Genomic DNA, 19,514 nt, shown 5'->3' on the forward strand with positions numbered 1-19,514 from the left:
TGCCTAGCCCCACAGATACACTATGCTGACTACCTCGGTCGCACCATCTCTGAACACAACCCTCTTCAAGAAAACCTATGCTAGGGCCACCTGTGTCCTCTGATCCCTGTAGCACAAGTTACTACTTGTGTAACAATATATCTGTAAGAGACATTAGTTAGTATTAGATTCCTTACCTTAGAATATCCCCAGGCGTCAGACTGGATCCGGAAATTTTTGCGTAGCAGTACCCTTGCGCGTCGGTAGGTGTCGTCTGCGGCTCCGCGTCCGTCGTCGGCGTCGTGGGTGCCGTGATGACGTCGTCGGATACTTAGACGCCGCCTCCGCGTGCTGACGTCAGTTCTTGGACACAGCTTTTCCGCGCCAGAAGCGCTGAGCCATGTAAAAACCCAACACTGGTGCCAATGAAACTAGGGCCCTGAAAGGGGGACAACCCTAACCCTAGATATCGGTTCGCAGAACGGGGAGGATGGGTGGGTCGGTAAGAAATCTAATACTAACTAATGTCTCTTACAGATATATCGTTACACAAGTAGTAACTTGTGCATCTGAAAGAGACACGTTAGTATTAGATTCCTTACCTTAGATTAGATACCCCAGCAATACCAACCCCGGTGGTGGTTCTGCGAACCAATAATCACACCAGAAAGTCCTGGAGGACGGAACGGCCAAAGAAGCCATCCCTCCGGACTTGACTGTCCAGGCAGTAGTGTCTTGCAAACGTGTGCAGCGATGCCCACGTAGCTGCCTGACAGATATCCTGTAAGGACACACCCCGGCCCAGGGCAGTTGTAGTCGCCGTGGCTCGGGTGGAATGAGCCCGTAATCAAACAGGGGGCTCCTTTCTAGCCAAGGAGTAGCATGCCTGGATACACAAGATGATCCACCGGGAGATGGTTCTATTGTGCACCGCTTTCCCCTTCTTAGCACCCGCGTAACCAACAAAGAGTTGGTCATCCACCCGGAACTGGCGTGTGCGATCCAAGTAAAATGAGAGCGCACGTTTTGGGTCCAGACGGTGGAGCCGCTCTTCCTCTTTAGAGGGATGCGGTGGCGGGAAGAAGGTTGGCAAGGTGATAGACTGCCCGATGTGGAAGGCCGTGACAACCTTGGGCAGGAAAGATGGCTTAGTACGCAACACCACTTTGTCCGGATGGACAGAAAGGAAAGGTGGAGTACAAGGGCCTGGAGCTCACTCACTCTCCTGGCAGAAGTGATGGCAACCAGGAAAGCAGTCTTCAGAGTAAGAAGGCGGAGAGGACAGTTGTGAAGCGGCTCAAAGGGAGCGCACATCAGAAATGTAAGAACCAGGTTCAAGTCCCACTGAGGCATCACAAACGGAACAGGAGGAAATGTGTGTGTGATGCCCTTTAGAAATCTATTTACAATAGGGGACTTGAACAAAGAAGGTTGATCAGGCAGCTTCAGAAAGGCTGAAAGGGCAGAAAGGTAGCCCTTGATAGTGCCCAGAGCAGAGCCCTGCTGGGCAAGAGAAAGAAGGAAGAGAAGAACCTCAGAGAGGGGGTCAGCAAGAGGATCCACAGCCTTTGCTGTGCACCATGCCACAAATCTGTTCCACCTGCAGGCGTATACCGACTTTGTGGAGGGACGCCTGGCTGCCAGAATGACGTTACAGACTTCAGGAGGCAAGTCCAATGGCCTCAACTGTCGCCGCTCAATCTCCAAGCATGGAGGTGGAGACTGGACTGGTTCGGGTGGAAGACCGTCCCCTGCTGCTGCGACAGAAGGTCCTCCTGAAGAGGCAGACGAACCGGGGGATCGACTGACATACTGAGTAGCTCTGGATACCAGTACCTTCTCGCCCAGTCCGGAGCCACAAGGTTGACTTGGGCCCGGTCGCGCTTGATCTTCTTCAGCACTCTGGGCAGAAGTGGTATAGGCGGAAAGGCGTACAATAGACCGCAACTCAACTCGCGACGAAAAGCGTCTCCGAGCGAGTGCAGCCTTGGAAATTCCAACGCGCAGAACTGATGACATTGCGCGTTCTCTTCGGTGGCGAATAGATCTAACCAAGGCTCTCCCCATTGCTGAAAGAGGCCTTGCGCCACGTCCGAGTTCAGACGCCATTCGTGATCCATCATGCACCGACGGCTGAGCTCGTCCGCCCTGGCGTTCAGAGAACCTGCCAGGTGTTGAGCCACCAGGGTCACGCCCTGGCGTTCCAGCCATTGCCAGAGGCGCAGAGCCGCCTGGCAAAGGGTCCACGACCCCACCCCGCCCTGTTTGTTGCAGTACCACATGGTGGTGGTGTTGTCCGTGAACACCTGCACTACACTCCCCCGGACAGAGGGGAGGAATGCCTTCAGTGCTAGACGAATCACCCGTAGCTCCAACAGGTTGATGTGGAGCCGGGCCTCCGCCGGAGACCAGAGGCCTCTGATCTCCGCCTCTCCCATGTGGCCTCCCCAGCCCTGGAGGGACGCGTCCGTTACCACTACATGCTCCGGTTGGGGAAGGGAGAGGGATCTCTCAGTAGAAGACCCTCAGGAGAACCCACAGGACGAAGGCACAGGAGTCGCAAGAGGACCTCAAGCAGCTCACCAAAGATAAAGGCCAACGGTGCAGAGGATGCGGTGAGGAGGATGATCTTGTAGGGAAGAGATGCTGGAAGAAGGATCTTCTAGTAGCCCGATGATCTCTGGAGTGCAGAGCCAACACGCCTTGGCATTGGCAAGTCAACGTGGTGCACAGGAGTTCGGTCCCAGGGGTTGCGACGAGGGACACTGGCCTGAAAATTGCAGATAGGGCAGGTCATGCCTCGAGGAGTTGCAGAACCACCACCTGTGTTGTTAAGCCTCCGGAAGTCTGTAGGACGATAGGAGCAGCAGACCTGTAAGCTTCATTGCGGAGCTTCAGATGCAGGGGAGTAACTCCTTCACTCCAAGGGAGATTTCTTCAGGAACCTACAGGTCTGCTGAAGCACAGACATAGAGGACGAAGAAGACTTGAAGATACAGCGAGACCAGGAGCAGCAGGACTCTTCCTTGATGCAGTCTTCTTTTTTTTACGGAGTTTTATATAGCGCGAACTTGACCCGAAGGTATAGGGTATCAGAGCACTTTACATAGCACCAGTTGCGTTACATGAGGACACATTCAATTTTGCTAGGCACAGTGAGATTAAGTGATTTGCCCAGAATCATAGGATGTTCAGCGTCATTGCCGAGACTCGAACCCGGTACCCCAGATTCGAGATTGACCGCCCTAGACGTTAGGCCAGCTCCTCTCCAGTCGAAGTCCAACGAAGCCCAAGTGTCCAGGCGGTGGAAGAGCGACGTAGTTTCAGGCTTGAGTCTTGTCCCGCGATCAATCTAAGTAACCACACATAGTTAAGCCATTAAACCCTAAGGAAAGGGTTGGAACAACTCAGGGGTCGCCCAGAGGAGTGGCTGGACAGAGGGGAGGATACTCCAATGTCCTTTGTCCAGTTTCGCGCAAGAGCTGGAGCAAAGAACTCCCTGAACTGGCTCAAACTGGAGAATCCAAGGAGGGCACCAAATGTCCCCTTCAAAGCAGTCTGGTGGCGCTGGCAAGCACCTCCACCCCAGCCCAATACACTAAGTCCTGTCTGGAAGGTGGTCGCACCTCCCTGTGACACGAAACCTATTGTTCTACTTCCCCTGTTCGAGCTTGGCTCAGAAGCAGGAGGGAAGAATCAAGTCTGTGGTCGGCAGCAGCACTAGCTTGCTTGCAGATCCTAAAAGGCTGTTACCGGGAGTAAAGGGAGGTCTCCTAAGGAGCCCCCCAGTATATGGGACTATACTTCCAACACTGGATTTGGTGTTGGGGCACAATTCCAACATGTTTGATACCAAACATGACCAGGTTTGGTGCAGCCTCTATATAGTTAGCTATCTCAGAATGACTGATGTCTAGTAGATGTATATAAATGGCTGACCTTACTTACAAAGCTTGGAGAATCAACTTCGGGGTTTGTAGGAGTGTCCTGCTCATGCAGAGGCACCCTCACATTTGTAACCAAGCACTCTGCCCTCAGGACTTAAGAGCCTGCCCTAGGAGTAACTTATAGGTTTAAAATGCAGTGACCTCCGAAATAAGGAAACTATATCTGTTGTGAAAGGTGCAAGCACCAACTCAGGCTGCAATTGCAGGCCCGTAGTCACAGTTTAAGTGGACTCCCATGGGTGGCACAATGCATGCTGCAGCCCATGGGAGATCCCTGGTGTACCTGTGCCCTGGGTATCTTAGTACCACATACTTGGGACTTACAAGTTTACACCAGTAGCCAATTGTGGATGTACAACATTACTTACCATGGTTAATTTAGGGAGAAACCACAGTGAGTGGGGTCTTGATTAGCAGAATCCCAGTCAGACTAGGTCAAAAACACACTGACACCAACCAAAAAGTGGGGGTAACCATGCTAGAAGGATCCTACCTTCCTACATGTTCCATTTCCCATGGCAGCCTGGTGCTTCCTACCTCCTCATACTCCTTTTACCCTACACCTCATGACATGGCCTTTCCATCATCCTTCTTTATTTTTTGACACTCCGCTTTCTCAACTGTTGATCCGTCCCTATCTCGGCTCCGGAGGTCCCACTATCGAAGCGCAGATATAACTCACCACTGGCCTCCAGACCTTCGCCGGACCCGCAGCAGGCTCCTTCTACCACTTCTTCCTCTAAGCGTCCATTGCTCCCTCCCAATTGTTGCGGTCTTTGTTAGTTTTTCACCTGACATTTTATGTTGCTTTATTACTGCTCCTCAATAACAGTCATGCAGTGCAAGGATGAGAAATACATAGAGCAGCAATGAACACTGGTGCTGCTACGCTTCACCATATCTCATGCTCTACTATTACCTCTATTACTTGTACTTTCAATCTGTGACTGCAAGTTTTTTGGGAGCTAAGCAATTGTTAAATGTAAAAGTCAAGAACAATACATTTGGAAAAAAAAACAAGCTAGGTTCCAAGGCAAAGCGATACATTGAAATCAGTCTTATTTTTGTGCTCATATGCATTATCTTACATGTGAACCAGGGCACTGGGAATCCCATGCTTTGGCAAGCAGTCCAAACACAATAGGGCCTATTTTCTCAAAAGTTAATTCTAACGGTTCCTTGTGCTACTCAACAACCAACAGTCATAATTCCTGCCAGAGTCTTTGCAGCATCTGGATCGCATAGTTGCCTAGTGTCAAACTCTTAACAAGAGCAAGTGCCACCAGCCATAATGCAGGGAAAAGAACACAAAGGTACCAATGGTGAGCAAACTTGACTACTCGTCAGTAAGTGCTAGCAAGAAGAAGAGCAAAAGAGCTTCTCCCCAAATGATGCTGAAAGCTTATAAGAATGAAAAAGAGGGGGAGGAGCTTTGCGCGCAACTGAGATGGCCGCGTGAGCACAGGGCTCCCGGGACGTTCGCCACCTCCCGCATCTATCCTGAGCATTATCCTGATTATGACGACGGGTTATTGAAGACGCAACCCAGCTGATATAATAGCTGCTTTCAGAAATCGATTTGGACTCCAGGAACCGTAACTACGGCACTTCGAACTTTTGTGGCCTGCTCCATGGCACTGCCCGGGGCTCGAGTCAATGTGATGCCCAGGTAGTAATTGAACAACAGCGGCCTACCGGGCCCTGCTCACTACCCCGGAGTTAACTTTCGGTTTCGTTTTCGGCTCTCGGCCTTCTTCTGTCTCGAGACCGCTCTGGCAATCTGCCCCGCAACTCCACTGTTTGATTGCCATCGAGTGTTTCTGGTCGTGTGACATCGGGCTGAAACTTGTTTTTTGTTGATTCCGGTGGGTGAATCGAGAGGAGTAATTTTCACCAGGTCTCGAAGGCCCCTTAGGGGCACCACACCCAATATGGCTGGCAAACCCGAAAGCGAGAAACGGAAGACCAAGACCGTTCACCGAGGGGGTGCTATTCCATCGAATGTCATGGATCGATACACTCATCCTAAGGGGTCCCCCGGTGGTACGAGTAGGTCCCTGGGAGATGCGGGAGACGACTCAGCGGTAGTGGATGACTTGACCCTGCATGATGTCATGGGTGACATTGCTAGTATGAAGACCTCTATCGGCCAACAATATGAGGCTCTGGCCCTAAAGCTTGACACTGTGGCAATCGATGTCAACCTGATCAGGGCGGATTTATCAAAGACTAATGAAAAAGTCAAATCCTTGGATTTGAAGACCTCCAGCCTTACGACCGATGTGTCCGATTTACAGACGGAGGTTCGCAATCTACGGTCCTCCAATGATCTCTTCTCTCGCCGGCTGGAGGATTTTGAAAGTCGGGCCAGACGCAACAACGTCCGTATTATTGGGGTCCCTGAAAAACTGGAAAACCCAGCCGTGGATCTCCTTGTTGAGGACCTTATTCTAAATCATCTTGCCCCCAAAGGCCTGAGCAACTTTTTTGCGGTGGAACGCGCACACTGAGTGCCGGTCGGGAAGCCTAAGCTGGGCTCGGCGGGGTTATCGTCTTCTGGCACACTCTGGATTCACCACTGGTTCTAGGGGGGTCGGTATCCTAGTCAGGGGTTCCCTCCCCCTGGAGGTCGACGATGTCATCCTTGACGACAGGGGGCGCTACGCTGCTATCACTGGTAGGTGGGAGGGGAAGACTGTCTCTTTGCTTTCTGTTTACGTTCCTCCTGGCCTGCAGACTACGACCGTCGCTGATTTAGGGAGAGTAATTCTGGGGCTTCCGGGAGGCATCCTGGTAGTGGGTGGTGATTTCAATTCTGTTGTCTCTGGTAGGGATGACCGTTACCACCCAGAGATCTCATGAGATCACAGGCCTGGTTGGGTGGCTTCTTGGACACGCTGGGACTGGTAGATTGTTGGAGGCTTCTGCATCCGGGACAGATATACCTTCCACTCTGGTGCTCACGGCAGTCTCTCTAGACTTGATTATGTCCTGCGCAGGCCTCTTCGGTCAGGGAGGTCAGACATCTTGCTAGGGGTATTTCGAATCACTCCCCACTGTGGCTTATGATGGATAAGAGGCTGGGAGCCGAGGGCCGAGTGGCCCCGATTAATCCTTGGTATCTCCGTGACCCCAAAACCCGGGCGGAGTTGATTAGATCACTGGATCATTATTTTGCCGAGAATGTGGGGTCTGTGTCTTTTTCTGTTTCGCTGTGGGAGGCTTTCAAGATGGTTATCCGTGGCCAGGCGCTGTCGTTAATTGCTGGTGCCAAGAAAAGTAAAGACGAGGCGGTAGTCCGCCTTGAGACCGAAATAGCTGAGTTGGAAGGGGATTTGGAACTGGGTATCACTCATGACAAGATTCATCTCCTCAGTCTCAAACAACTTGACTATAGGGCGTTGGTGACGGATGCCGCTAAAAATATGAGTAGAGAGCAGCAAGGACGTCTATATGATGTGGGAGATAAGGCGGGGAAATTGATTGCTTGGCTGGATAGAAAGGAGAGGGCGAGTCGTGTGGTCCCTGTGGTTGAGAGAGTGGATGGAGTGAGAGTGACTGATCCTGCCGAGATCGTGGAGTGTTTTGCGGAATATTTTCAAAAAGTGTATTCCCCTGTATCCGACAGACCAGAGGAAGATTCACATCTGCTCTTACGAGACATTACATTGCCCTGCCTGTCAGGATCTAGACAGGGAACTGATGGACGCGGCACTTTCCGTCGAAGAGGTGGTAACTGCTATCCGCTCCGTACGTTCGGGAAAGGCTATGGGCCCTAATGGTCTCCCCATCGAGCTTTACAAGCTATGCCCTGACAAAATGGCGCTGTATCTTCGTTCTATGTTTCTGGAGTCGCGAGACGTCGGCTCCCTCCCTCGTGATCAGCGACTTGCGACCATTGTGGTGATTCATAAGGAGGGGAAGCCGCGGGATCGCTGTGCTTCGTATAGGCCTATTTCACTTCTAAATGCGGAGCCCAAGATCCTTGCGAAATTGCTAGCAAATCGTTTGATAAAGGTAATCAGCGACCTGATCCATCCAGATCAATCCGGTTTCATTCCACACCGTAATACAGCATTGAACTTGCGGCGCTTACATGGCGTTCTTGCGAGAGCGGCGTCATTACGTGAACCGGCCATCTTGGCTTCCTTGGATGCTACGATGGCCTTTGATACGCTGGAGTGGCCGTATCTCTGGGCCGCTCTTGCAAAGTTCGGTTTTGGTCCTGGTTTCATCGGCTGGGTGAAACTTTTGTACGAGGAACCATTGGCTCAGATTGTGGTGAATGGTTGGGTTTCTAAGTCGTTTACTCTTGGAAGGGGCATGCGGCAAGGGTGTCCGTTGTCCCCGCTTCTCTTTGCCCTCGCATTAGAACCCCTGGCTGCTTGGCTGCGGTGGGAGCCATCGATGAGGGGTATTCGGTGGACCCCGGATTTTGAGGACCGAGTATCACTCTATGCAGACAATATCTTGTTGTATCGTATGTCACCTCGAAAGTCGCTGATCGTATTATTTGATGTGTTGAACTCGTTCGGGAGAAACTCTGGCCTTGTGATTAACTGGTCCAAGTCTTGTATTGATGTACTCTCGGGTGACTCTCCTTCTTTGCCGCGTGGTTGTCCCATACAAGTGGTGCAGACGGGATTTAAATATCTGGAGGTCTTTATCGCCTTGGACCCCGTGGTCCGTTATGATCGTAACCGGCTTCCCCCGCTCCAACGCTTAAAATCCGATGTTGTGGCCTGGTGCAAACTGCCACTGTCCCCCCACGGGCATGCAGCTCTTTTTAAAATGATGTCATTGCCGCGGTTTTTATACGCGCTGCAGAATACACTTGATGTTATTCCGGCGAGCTACTTTCGAGAGGTGGAAAGTTTGCAGAGACAATTGATATGGGGCGGGCGTTCACGCATCGCCCTTGCTAAGCTGACGCTTCCCTGGTACGTTGGTGGTATTGCACTTCCGGATATAAGGCGATACTATTGGGCTTCCCAGCTGGGGGCGATCAATCATGGAATGTACGGTCCTGCGTCGAATCCTGCGTTTAAAATGGATACGTGGCTGTTGCTGGGCGGTGATTATAACAGGGCGCTTTATACCAAATCTGCTGGGAAGAAGCTTTCGGGACCCACTAAGATAGCGGTGCGAGTTTGGCAATGTGCTGATGCTGCAACGGGATGGAGGGGTCGACTGACTCGAGCGACTCCGCTCTATGCATCTGAGAGACTGGGCGGCCTGTGGAAGACGAAAGGTTTCGAGAGGTGGGACGTGATTGGTATCTGTAGGGTGAGTGATGTTTGGGCCAAAGATAGGGTTAAGACCTTTGAGGAGTTGAAAGTAGAATATGAGTTAAGTGATAAGGAATTCTTCCGTTATGCGCAGATTCGCCACGCGCTGAATTTGTTTTTTCCTCCCGGTACCGTTATCAAGGAAGCATCCCCACTTGAAGTTTGGGTACTTGACGGATACGTTCCCGACAGCACTATTTCATTGATCTATAAGAAATTGATTAATGATCGGATTGATTTGTTGGTCCGACTCAGAGAGGTTTGGACTAGTGATGGTTTGGAGTTGGACGACGAGGACTGGCAGTCGGCGATATCCTCGCCGAAGGAGGTCGCGATTCCGGCTCTTCTCCGACTCGTACAGCTTAAGATCCTGCACCGGATCTATGTGACTGGCCCTCGCCTGATTTGTATGGAATATTCTGTGGATGGGTTGTGTAAGCGTGGATGCGGTTTAACCGGTACTTTCCTCCACATACTTTGGGAGTGTCCGGAGGTGGTACGGTTCTGGAATCGAGTGCATGCTGTGATGGAGGAGGTCACGGGTGTTGCGCTGTTGCCTGAAGCAAGGCGTTGTTTGTTGAATGTTTGGGAGCCGACTGATTATGATGTGGCGCAGACTCAGTGGGGGACCCTTGGGAATATGGTCGTCAAGAGAGATATCGCACAGTTGTGGGGCTCTCAGAGACCGCCCACCATCCTGGCATGGAAGGAGAATATGGACTGGTGTATGTTTAGAGAGAAGACGGTATATGTGGCACGCAGCAGACCCAAAAAGTGGGGTAAAATCTGGGGCCAATGGAACTCCTACCGGGGTGATATATGTACACCTCCCTTCACAGATGCTCCGGATGTTCCGTCTTCCCCCTGACCCGACATTCCTAACGATGTTTCAGCTTTAATGTTTTAAGACTTTGAATTTCCCCCCTGCTCCCCCCTCCTGCATTGATGATTTGTACCAAACTGAAATGCATTTCCTTCCTCGCTGAACGCTTCTCCATTTGTACTGACTTTATTGCCTTGTTTATGTTTATTTATCAATAAAAAGAAATATAAAAAAAAAGAATGAAAAAGAGGAGTGTTAATTTTAAAAGTCTTTGTGAAAGGACTCTGCAGAATGTCACTGAAGATTGTGGGTGATATAACCTACTTCTTCATATCCATGGTGAGTCCAAGCACTATACCCAGAAACATTAGTAACCATGAACTTCAGTCTGCTCTACTTTGCCTGCCAGTCAAAATGGAGTAACGCTTGATTTTTCTGATGTGTGCAATAAGGAAAACAAAAAGGTGATGGGTGGATGGTTAAATATTTATCATCCACTGGTAATTACACAGTTCAGTCTATTGTTTTTTTCACCACTATACCACTCTAGAAAGAGGCTGGCCATATGCAAATCAGCGTTGGCCTTGCTCCAATAGAATAGTCCAAACTCCGAAGGCTAGGTCCCCTCAAGGTGGAAGCGCAAGCAACCTCAGACCAGTTTCAGCCAATTTAGGCCTCATCGGTGAGACACAGCTTGATTCCTATAGCACAGTGAGCACTAGACCGACATTTGAGCATATCCATTGCGCTTAGGATGCCGCACTAAGAAAACAAAATGGTGATGGATGGAATGCTTGCATTGATTTCAGTAAACAGTAATTACTCTTATCTCATTCCAGTCCTTCATTTTTTGTCAACAACGCTACTCCAGACAGTTTGCAGCGGACTGTTTCTATTGATGTAGGATCAAGACTGATTTCCATATAGCTTGTCTATGTCTAGATTGGCACTGTGAGTGAAATAAATTTGAACAGAATGTAGCCCCAAGCAAACACCAGTGTCCGAGATTAATTCAAGCATTCCTTTTATTACATTGTTTGTTGACTGTGTTATAATAAGTGTATAATTCCAAAGTGTCTTACATGCGACTTATACTATGAACCTACAGAATCACTGTAGATCCTGTAAGCAGGAAAGCAAAGGCAACTGTGCATTAGGTGCCAGATAACCAGAGTCTAGGAGAAAGATATGCCATATTGTTAAAAATCCGAAATGACAATGAATGGTTAGCCTACTCCAGTGTGTGAACTGGTACATGTCCAATTCCATACTCCTTGGTTTTAAAGCACATGCCAATAGAGTGAAAAGACTGCAGGGGGAAAAGTGAATAATAATTATTACCTCTGTACTTAAAAAGCCTTCCTACAAAAAACAGTGACCCTTGTACAGCTATATTTTATTCTGGTTAGGGACAAAACAAACAAAAGGAGGGGTGGGAATGATCAATAAGAATAAAAGTGACATGAGGGTGTAGGACAAGAGTCTCAGGTCATACTCTACATGCATCTAGCCACATTTTCTGGTAGCAACCACAAGATAGCTCTATTTTCAGAATCTGCACCTTTTCCGACCGCTCAATGAACAAGTTACTTACCTTCAATGATGCTCTTTCAGGTGGATACTCGATCTAACCGTAGATTCCTTAATTTTATAATTTCTCCCAGGTGCCAGACTCCCTGCAGAACGTTTGGTAGCAACTACTCGAATGCAGGCTGGTGGAGCTACTGGACTCCACGGTGGCCTCACCCGCCTCTTGAATTGATAGCACAGACCCATATATAGAAGTCACTCTATGTGTACTGAAGTCAGTATCCTTAGGAAGTCTTCTGAACCCTCAGATGGGGATCAACTGTAGCAGGCTGCAAGATTAACAGTGGACAAACATCCAATTTGCAACCTTTTTAGAGGCCTGAGGTCCACGCCACAGAACAGGAAGAAGGAAGGGCAGTGAGGAATGTGCAATTATGTAGAGTATCCACTGGGAGGAGTGCTGCCTAAGGTAAGTATACTTTGATGGATTTGTCTACATTCTGGTTTTTCACTTTTTGAATTGCTACCAAAGCAGTATCTCCCAAAGTTGGAGGGACTGAGAACCGGAATTACACTAGTTATCCTATGGGACCGAGCATGCAAAATGGGCCTCCTGTGGCCTTGAATCTAGAGGCGATAATTCCTGGTGAAGGTGTGAACAGAGGCCCATGTAGCAGCCTGGTAATGTCTTACACCCAAATACCTTGCACCGACACACACACACACACAGTGGAATGTGCCCAAAGGTACTCAGGAGGCTCCTCTTCGGCAATGGGATAGGATGCTTCGATTACCAGGACATTCTACCTGGACAAGGTTAGCTTCTGAACCGCTTTTTGCTTCATAGCACCGGCAGAGACAATACGGAGTGGATCATCCCCAGGTGCTCCTTTGTGTGCTCAATGTAAAAAGTAGAGCTCTTTTTGGAACTAACGGGTGAAACCTTGGACTGTCCCACATGGAACGAGACACCACCTTCTGCAAGAAGGAAGCAAGAGTTTGCAGCACCAACATGACCGGAAAGAAGAGAGCTTACAGAGATTATACTGAATGCAACTACAGATTAAGGATATGGGGTGCAGAAATAACTCCAATGAGGAATAAAGTCTTAAGAGCAGCTGTGCATATGCTCTAAGGGCATGCACAGCAAGATCGTGATGATCAAATTAGGATACCACTGGGGGACAACAAAGGGAGCAATAGTGAATATTTATGTAAGCCCTTTTAAGAAACGCATCACAACTGGTGAATTAGATAAAGTTTGGCCACAGAAAGGCTGACGAGTAACCTTTAAAATGGCCCACTGAAAACCTTGTCGGGCCAAAGATACAACAAACATCAGACAGTTTGACCTGAAGAGGATCAAGTTGACTGGCTCCATATCAGGCCTTATAGATGCCTAATGACCCAGGAAAATAGATTTGGTAGTTCAGCATCTAGCGGCAAAAATAACATCCACTACTTCTGAAGGCAGATCAAGCTTGCTCATTTGGTGCTGCTCAATTTCCATCGATTGAGGTGTCAGTTGTGGAGGATTGGGTGTGGGATCCTGCTCTGTTGCAGAAGACTGGAGGTCTATTTGAATAAGTAGATGGACCGGAGAGTAAATGCACAGGCTCCGCAAGTCAGAGTAACACATGCCTGGTACAATCCAGGGCTATTACCATGATCTGAGCACAGTTCTTCATGCTCTCCTAAACTAGGGACAGGAGTGGAAAGGAGTACAGAAGACTGGCATCTCATTGCAGAAGTGTGTCTGATGGAAAATTAAAGCAGAAACTCCAAAGCCCAGTAATCATGACACTGTGCGTTCTTAGTGTTAGTGAAAATATCAAGCCAAGGCACACCACATCAGGTGAAGAAATCTTGAACCCCCTACAGAAGATGGCGCCATGGATAAGCTCTGCTCAGCTTGTCCTCCTTGGCATTAAGCAGGTCAGCCATATAACTGGCTGTCAAACCACCTCCAGTCGCAGGGCTTCCTTGCACAGGTTCCGCAACACCACACTGCTCTGCTTAATGCAGTAACACTTGGCCGTTATGTTATCTTTCAAGACCTGCCCTTGATGAACATGAGGAAGGCCTTCAAAGCCGCCTGGATGGCAGAAAGCTCCAGAAGGTTGATGCAGCGCCTCTGCTCAGAGGCTCCTGACCTCCACCTCTCTCTGGTGGCCACCTCAGCCCAGAGAAAATGCATCCATCATTAGTGCGTCTCTGAGTGGGGTAGATAAAATGCCCTGTCGCATGTCAGGTTGGTGTCCGACATCCAAAACTGAACAGGAACAGATGCAGAGGAGCTGCTGCATTGCTGGGCTCACTGCAAGCAGGGGTTCCACTGCAGACCTCATGTGTCAAGGGGCACAGAGTACCAGCAGGATGCATGAGGCCAAAAATCTTCAGAACCTTCTACACTGTAATCGAGGAGTGAAGCCAAAACATTAGTATAATAATCTCAATGTCCCTTACTCGTTGTGGAGGTGGAAAGGCCTTGAATGCCACCTCATCCATGATGACACCACTAGAGGGAATCCTTTGTACAGCTTGTTAATGGAAAATGAACACAGATATGACAGAAGGGAAGCAGTTGTTAGAAGATGATTGATAACTGACAGCACTAAGTCCATCTTCAACTGCAAGTCACTGAGGTACAGTAATAAAAGTATTCAGAACCTGGGAAATTTGCCCGTAACCATTCACATCATCTTCATAAACACTTGCTGGGCTGAGGTGAGGCTGGAGGGCAGACTGGTAAACTGAAAGTGTTCTGACCCATTGAATCGAAGGAATCGTCTGTCAGTCTGCATACCAGGTTCCAAAAATGTTACTTAACCTGTAATCATCCGTTCATAGCATGTAGTGTGCTGTAGATTTACATGCTTAGCATACTCCTAGCATCAAGTGTTGGGCTTGAACGTTAGTAAGTGTTTTTTCTACACAGAAGCCTTTCAGGTCATGAGACATAGCAACTCCTCTCTAAGGCAGCAAGGCACATAGGCACTGACTCCAAAGTTAACATCTTGAACTTGTCCTTCTAATGAAAGGAGTTGAAAAGCCAAATGTATGGTATTGGCCTGAGTCCTAAATCCTTTTTTTTGAGCACCAAAAAATATCAATAATACCAACAGCTACTCTTCTCTGCAAAGGTCTCTATGTCCTCTTTGGCCAGCCTAGACTGGACTTCCTGGGCAAGAATGGAGGCTTAATTCTGAACAAAATGAGTGGGAACATGAGGGGAAGTAGATTAGAAAGTGAGGGTTAAACCACGTTGAACATCCTGAAGGATCTGTTAGTCTGAGATGATTACACACCAGCCAGGTAGAGAAAAACATTTTCTGTCGCCTAGTGGCACATGCGACCTTTCCAGAGATAATCAGAGCAGCTGACTGTAGTCGTGGCAGCCAGAGTGGAGGAGGAGGAAACTTACAGTTCTTGCTGGTGGTCACAAGATATGATTCTATCATGACCTCAGGAGTCACAAAAGGGCTGTGCTCGATGTCTGTGTTATAAGTTGCAAGGACTAATGACTGCCTCTAGCTATAAGCAAGCTCATTTGAGTGTCTTCTAACCTATCAGTATTGTTGCTAGAATTGATGCGCTAGGGATTGCTGACCCTAAGAGTGGGCCACAGCGCGGCTTTCTTTGAAGTGCACAAATGCAGAGTCAGCTTTTTCATCGAAGAGTCTGGAACCATCAAATGGCACATCCATAAGGGATGTAGATGGCCACAAAACAAGTCGGAGGTACACATCACACCTAATCAGAACACTGCTGACAATGGCACGACCTATACAGCCTGTCGTGTCAAGACCAGATATTAACACATACTTAGCCAGGTCCTTACAATCTAGGATACTCTGAGCAGAAGCATTCCTGAATTCATCGGAAATGGCAGAAAATTAGGTCTGTAACTTGGTAATCTCATAAAGAGACACGCGTTTTAAGTAAGCAGATGTTAGCTTTGAATTGGAACCAGGCATTTTGGTCAGATCCACAGTAGGTATCAATGGAGTTGAAGCTGGTACTGGAACGGGAGGAACAGATGAGGCATCCTGTGCAGGAATAGAGGCATGAGCTCACACTGGTACAGGACCAACAGGGTCACTTGCAGCGGGCAGTTTCTGGCAGAAGGTGCCACTGAGGGCTTCCTTATGGCGTCACGGGGCCCAAAAGTGCTGCAGAGGGAGCCGGCATCATGTAGAAAAGTTGCTCACGGCCTCTCTGAAGACCTGTTCCTACTGCATAGTCGACAAAAGCTGGGCACGCTGGGATCAATCTCCGAGGAGGCTCTAGGTCAGACGATGGAGGCAGAGTTGAAACCCTTGTGTGGTGACTGCAGGACTTCTCCTCAGAATGGAAGTAACGGGACATGAAGGAGTCCCATTTAGATGGCTTGCTTTTATGGCGGGACTTTGTATTCGACTTACTCAAGGATGGTGATGTGGAGTGGGACTGGGAACTATCACAGACTGGGGCTGACAACTTGAAGCGGGTCTACTTTTGGAGCACAAACTATCCCACTTCTTTGGGCCCGCCAACATGTAGTTTTGCTTCCCATTCACTGATGGCTTTTCAACCCATCAGGGAGCACTTGCTGCAAGTAACGGTTAAAGGCTAGACATCGCAGGTCAGCGTCCTGTGTATCAATGGCCGACATATAAAATAATTCTGACAAAAGTTGGGAGAGGGATCCTGGATCAGTGTATAATGGCTAGGGGTGGGCGTAGTTCGCGAAGTAGCGCTACGCGTAGCTACGCGAAGTGCACTCCGCGAGCTACACGTAGCACTACGCGAACTGCGTAGTAGCATGTTCGCACTGTGCAAGATGTCGTTTTCAATGATTGCACAGTGCGGACAAGCATCCGGCACTGTGCAATCATTGAAAACTGCATCTTGCACAGTGAGAGCTGTTATTGTCTGCCGCTCAAGTAGATTTTTACTCGAGCTGCAGCATTCTCAACGCGGACTGGTAGTTTCTCATCGGGAGCGGTCGCGAGCATGCATGACCACTCCCAATGAGAAACCTGACCTCCCCACGTTGAGAATCTCGCCGGGAAGTTTATTTTCCATGCTCGCGATCGGCAACTTGATGTTGCTGATCGCGAACAAGGAAAAAGTCTCACGAGGATGTCATTTTGTTTGCTCGCAGTCGCCAACTTGACGTTGAGGACCGCGAGCAAGCAAAAAATGACTGCTGCACTATGCTACGCTACACATGTTTGCACTGTGCTACGTGCAGTTCGCGTAGTGCGAAGTTGCGCAAACTACGCAAGCGTAGCGTAATGCTTTGCCATGGGTTAATAATGGCACAGAAAGAAAGCAACGGACATCAGCACACAGGGGGCAGCGCCTAAATGAGACTCTGCGTTGCTACTTCCGCATGTGGTGTGAGGTTGCTGCAAAGTCCAATTGTGCCACCTACCGGTGTGCAGGAGCAATTGCCATAAAACGTTTTGGATCCAGACTGGCACCTCGGGGAAATTCGAAATCTAAGAAATCTGTGGTTATAAGAATCCATTAAAATCAAGTTCATTTGTGGCAGCAATTATATTCGATATATAGAGGCTAATATAAGATATAAATACATAGAATTAGAGCAATGTGCAAAATATGAGGTTTTAAACCATACCAATGGGTTAATAGAAAGATCCATTATATGTGATGTATTGTGTAAAATTCTAGAATAACAATAATACAGAATACATTTTTTAAAACCTAGGTACTTAAAGAAAACAAAAAAAAGATACAATTATCACCACGTAGGTTAGGGAAAAATAAGGATTAATTACAACCGCAAGGAAAAGGAGAAAGAAATGAAGGGCTCAGTAGTTTGAAGTGTGGATGTCTGTTGCTGCAACAGTGATGTGCAAGAGAATTTGATATGGGCAATGTATCTTCTCAAAGTACATGGTTGAGACTTATGTTGAGAAAATAGAAGTCAAGATGTTAGTATTAGTGAAGAAAACACAGTAAAAATGAAAAAGTAACATGCTCTTTCATAAAACAACTTGAATATTTATGAAACTAAAACAGTCTTTAACACTGTATCAGAAAATGTATCCACTTCAGAGTGAAGTGAAATCCATTAAAATGGAGCTGCATTCAACAGTGGTAAAATCACTAATACTGTAATGACAAGATGGGGAAACTATAAATTATTATGGAATTAACCATATTCAGAATGTGCACAGCATAAGAGTGCTGTGATTGCTATGTGGAAAGTGAACCTTTGCAACAATCGCTAGGAACACCTAAATGTAATAATTTCACAATTTGTTATCAATTATATAATTTACTTATCTGTTGACTATTGGGTAGTGGGTGTTATAAGTCTAGTCAAGTCCTAGACAAGGGATTCTAAGAATATAACTAATACATCATGATTTCCTCATAGCTTTAACTGTATTGTACTGTAACCTTGGAATCTTCTTCAGAGTCTAGACATCCATTTTTGTTCTCTGGCACACCTTTGACCTTGAAGATAAGATGTTTTAAGAACAATTACTACTTAGACTTTGATTCAATCAACACACTTTGTAATTACGATTATCAACATTAGGACAGTATTTCAGTATATGACAGCAACAGTTTCAGCAAACTAGGGTGCGTAACGGGGTTCAAGAAAGTGACTGCACAATTTCATGTGCAGGAACATAAGTTTTTTAGGTAAACAAGTCACACGTCAGGGGAACTGTCACTCTCACCCTATTCGCACTGCCAGGCTAGGCGGAATTACTTAACACATTAAGTAAAATACTTATACTGTAGCTCCTAAGCTGGAAGAAAAGATTTTAGCATCACTTGGACTTATACATTTTATTAACAAGCAACAACAAAGCCAACAGCTGTGTTTCTTTTAAAGTGAAAAGCTATCACATAGTAAGCTAAGGGAGGGAATGGAGGGGTTGTCGAATTAATGGAGGGGGTGGAGTAAAGGTTTAGTTGTTTGATATAATTTCAATTAAATTAATATTGACCCTGAAATGGGAGCCATGCTTCTGACTGCATTGGGAACTGTGACATACAGTGATATTTGCAGAAACTCCAAGCACCCCAATACATGAAACATCATCTGAATGAACAAGGACCAGCTGTACGCAGCAGGTATTAGTTAGAGCCTTTCCTATTGCTGCCACAGGACCCCACACAACTGTAAACCACTGTGGTACAATCAATACTTCAGACAATACCCATCTCACCTCATGTACCAAACGCACATTCTGGTTGTTTATGAAGAACCCACGCCAGCAAGTGCAGGAACAATCACCTGATATAACAAGAACTACTGCTTTTCAGGGGGAGCATTAGACAAAAATCACACTTCTTCACACCAGTCATCCATAGACAAGGTATGGGCAGCTCAGCTCTAATAGCTGCCTCCAGGTTCTCCATGAGCTTGAAATCCATAGGTGCAACCAGTGCAGAATCCACTAGTTGCTGTCAACTGCCCTGCTGAGCACATACTAAAAGGGCCAAGAACCACCTACAGACTGTGAGGGATCCATTATATTTGGGCCGAGTACACGCTAGACAAATAAGAATTTATCAGATGACCAGAGGCTGTCTGTGCTCCACAGGCAGTGGAGAACAGGTAGCCATGGAGGAATAGCCAGTGGAGCATGATGTGGGGAAATTTATTAGCGTCCTATTGCAAAGGAAGCCATGAAAGGTGTGGGTGAACCCACCATCACATTATTGGAAGTGGTTTGTGGCCTTTAGATGTCTAAGTGAACCCATAAATATTCTAGTGAAATAGGAAAAGACTTTTGATCATTCGTTCCCTGCACTTAGCACAAATTCTTGTACATTTACATGGCAGCCACTCTACCACTAGTTACTCTACTGGTTCCAAGTCTTAGAACTGGCGTCAGACTTTTAACTGACTTTTATAAGTAGCCCACTAATATGTACCTATTGTACACCTTGTTTGAAAGGTGATCACTACTTGTC

General features: G+C 47.6%; 1 protein-coding gene across 15 annotated transcripts in view; it reads right to left on the reverse strand.

The window, feature by feature from the left end:
* The window catches only part of BLTP1 (bridge-like lipid transfer protein family member 1), a 2,102,388-nt gene that overhangs the window by 793,002 nt on the left and 1,289,872 nt on the right, over window positions 1–19,514 (reverse strand). For 8 of the 15 annotated variants that reach the window (XM_078676829.1, XM_078676836.1, XM_078676832.1 and 5 more), the window contains one exon: window positions 17,982–18,038. The exons of the other annotated variants lie outside the window; for them this stretch is intronic. In XM_078676829.1, the coding sequence (XP_078532955.1) occupies window positions 17,982–18,038 (57 nt within the window). The remainder of the gene's footprint in view (window positions 1–17,981; window positions 18,039–19,514) is intronic. 15 annotated transcript variants of the gene reach the window in all.

Source organism: Lissotriton helveticus, chromosome 2_1 (genome assembly GCF_964261635.1).
Source record: "Lissotriton helveticus chromosome 2_1, aLisHel1.1, whole genome shotgun sequence".
Classification (NCBI taxonomy): Eukaryota; Metazoa; Chordata; class Amphibia; order Caudata; family Salamandridae; genus Lissotriton; species Lissotriton helveticus.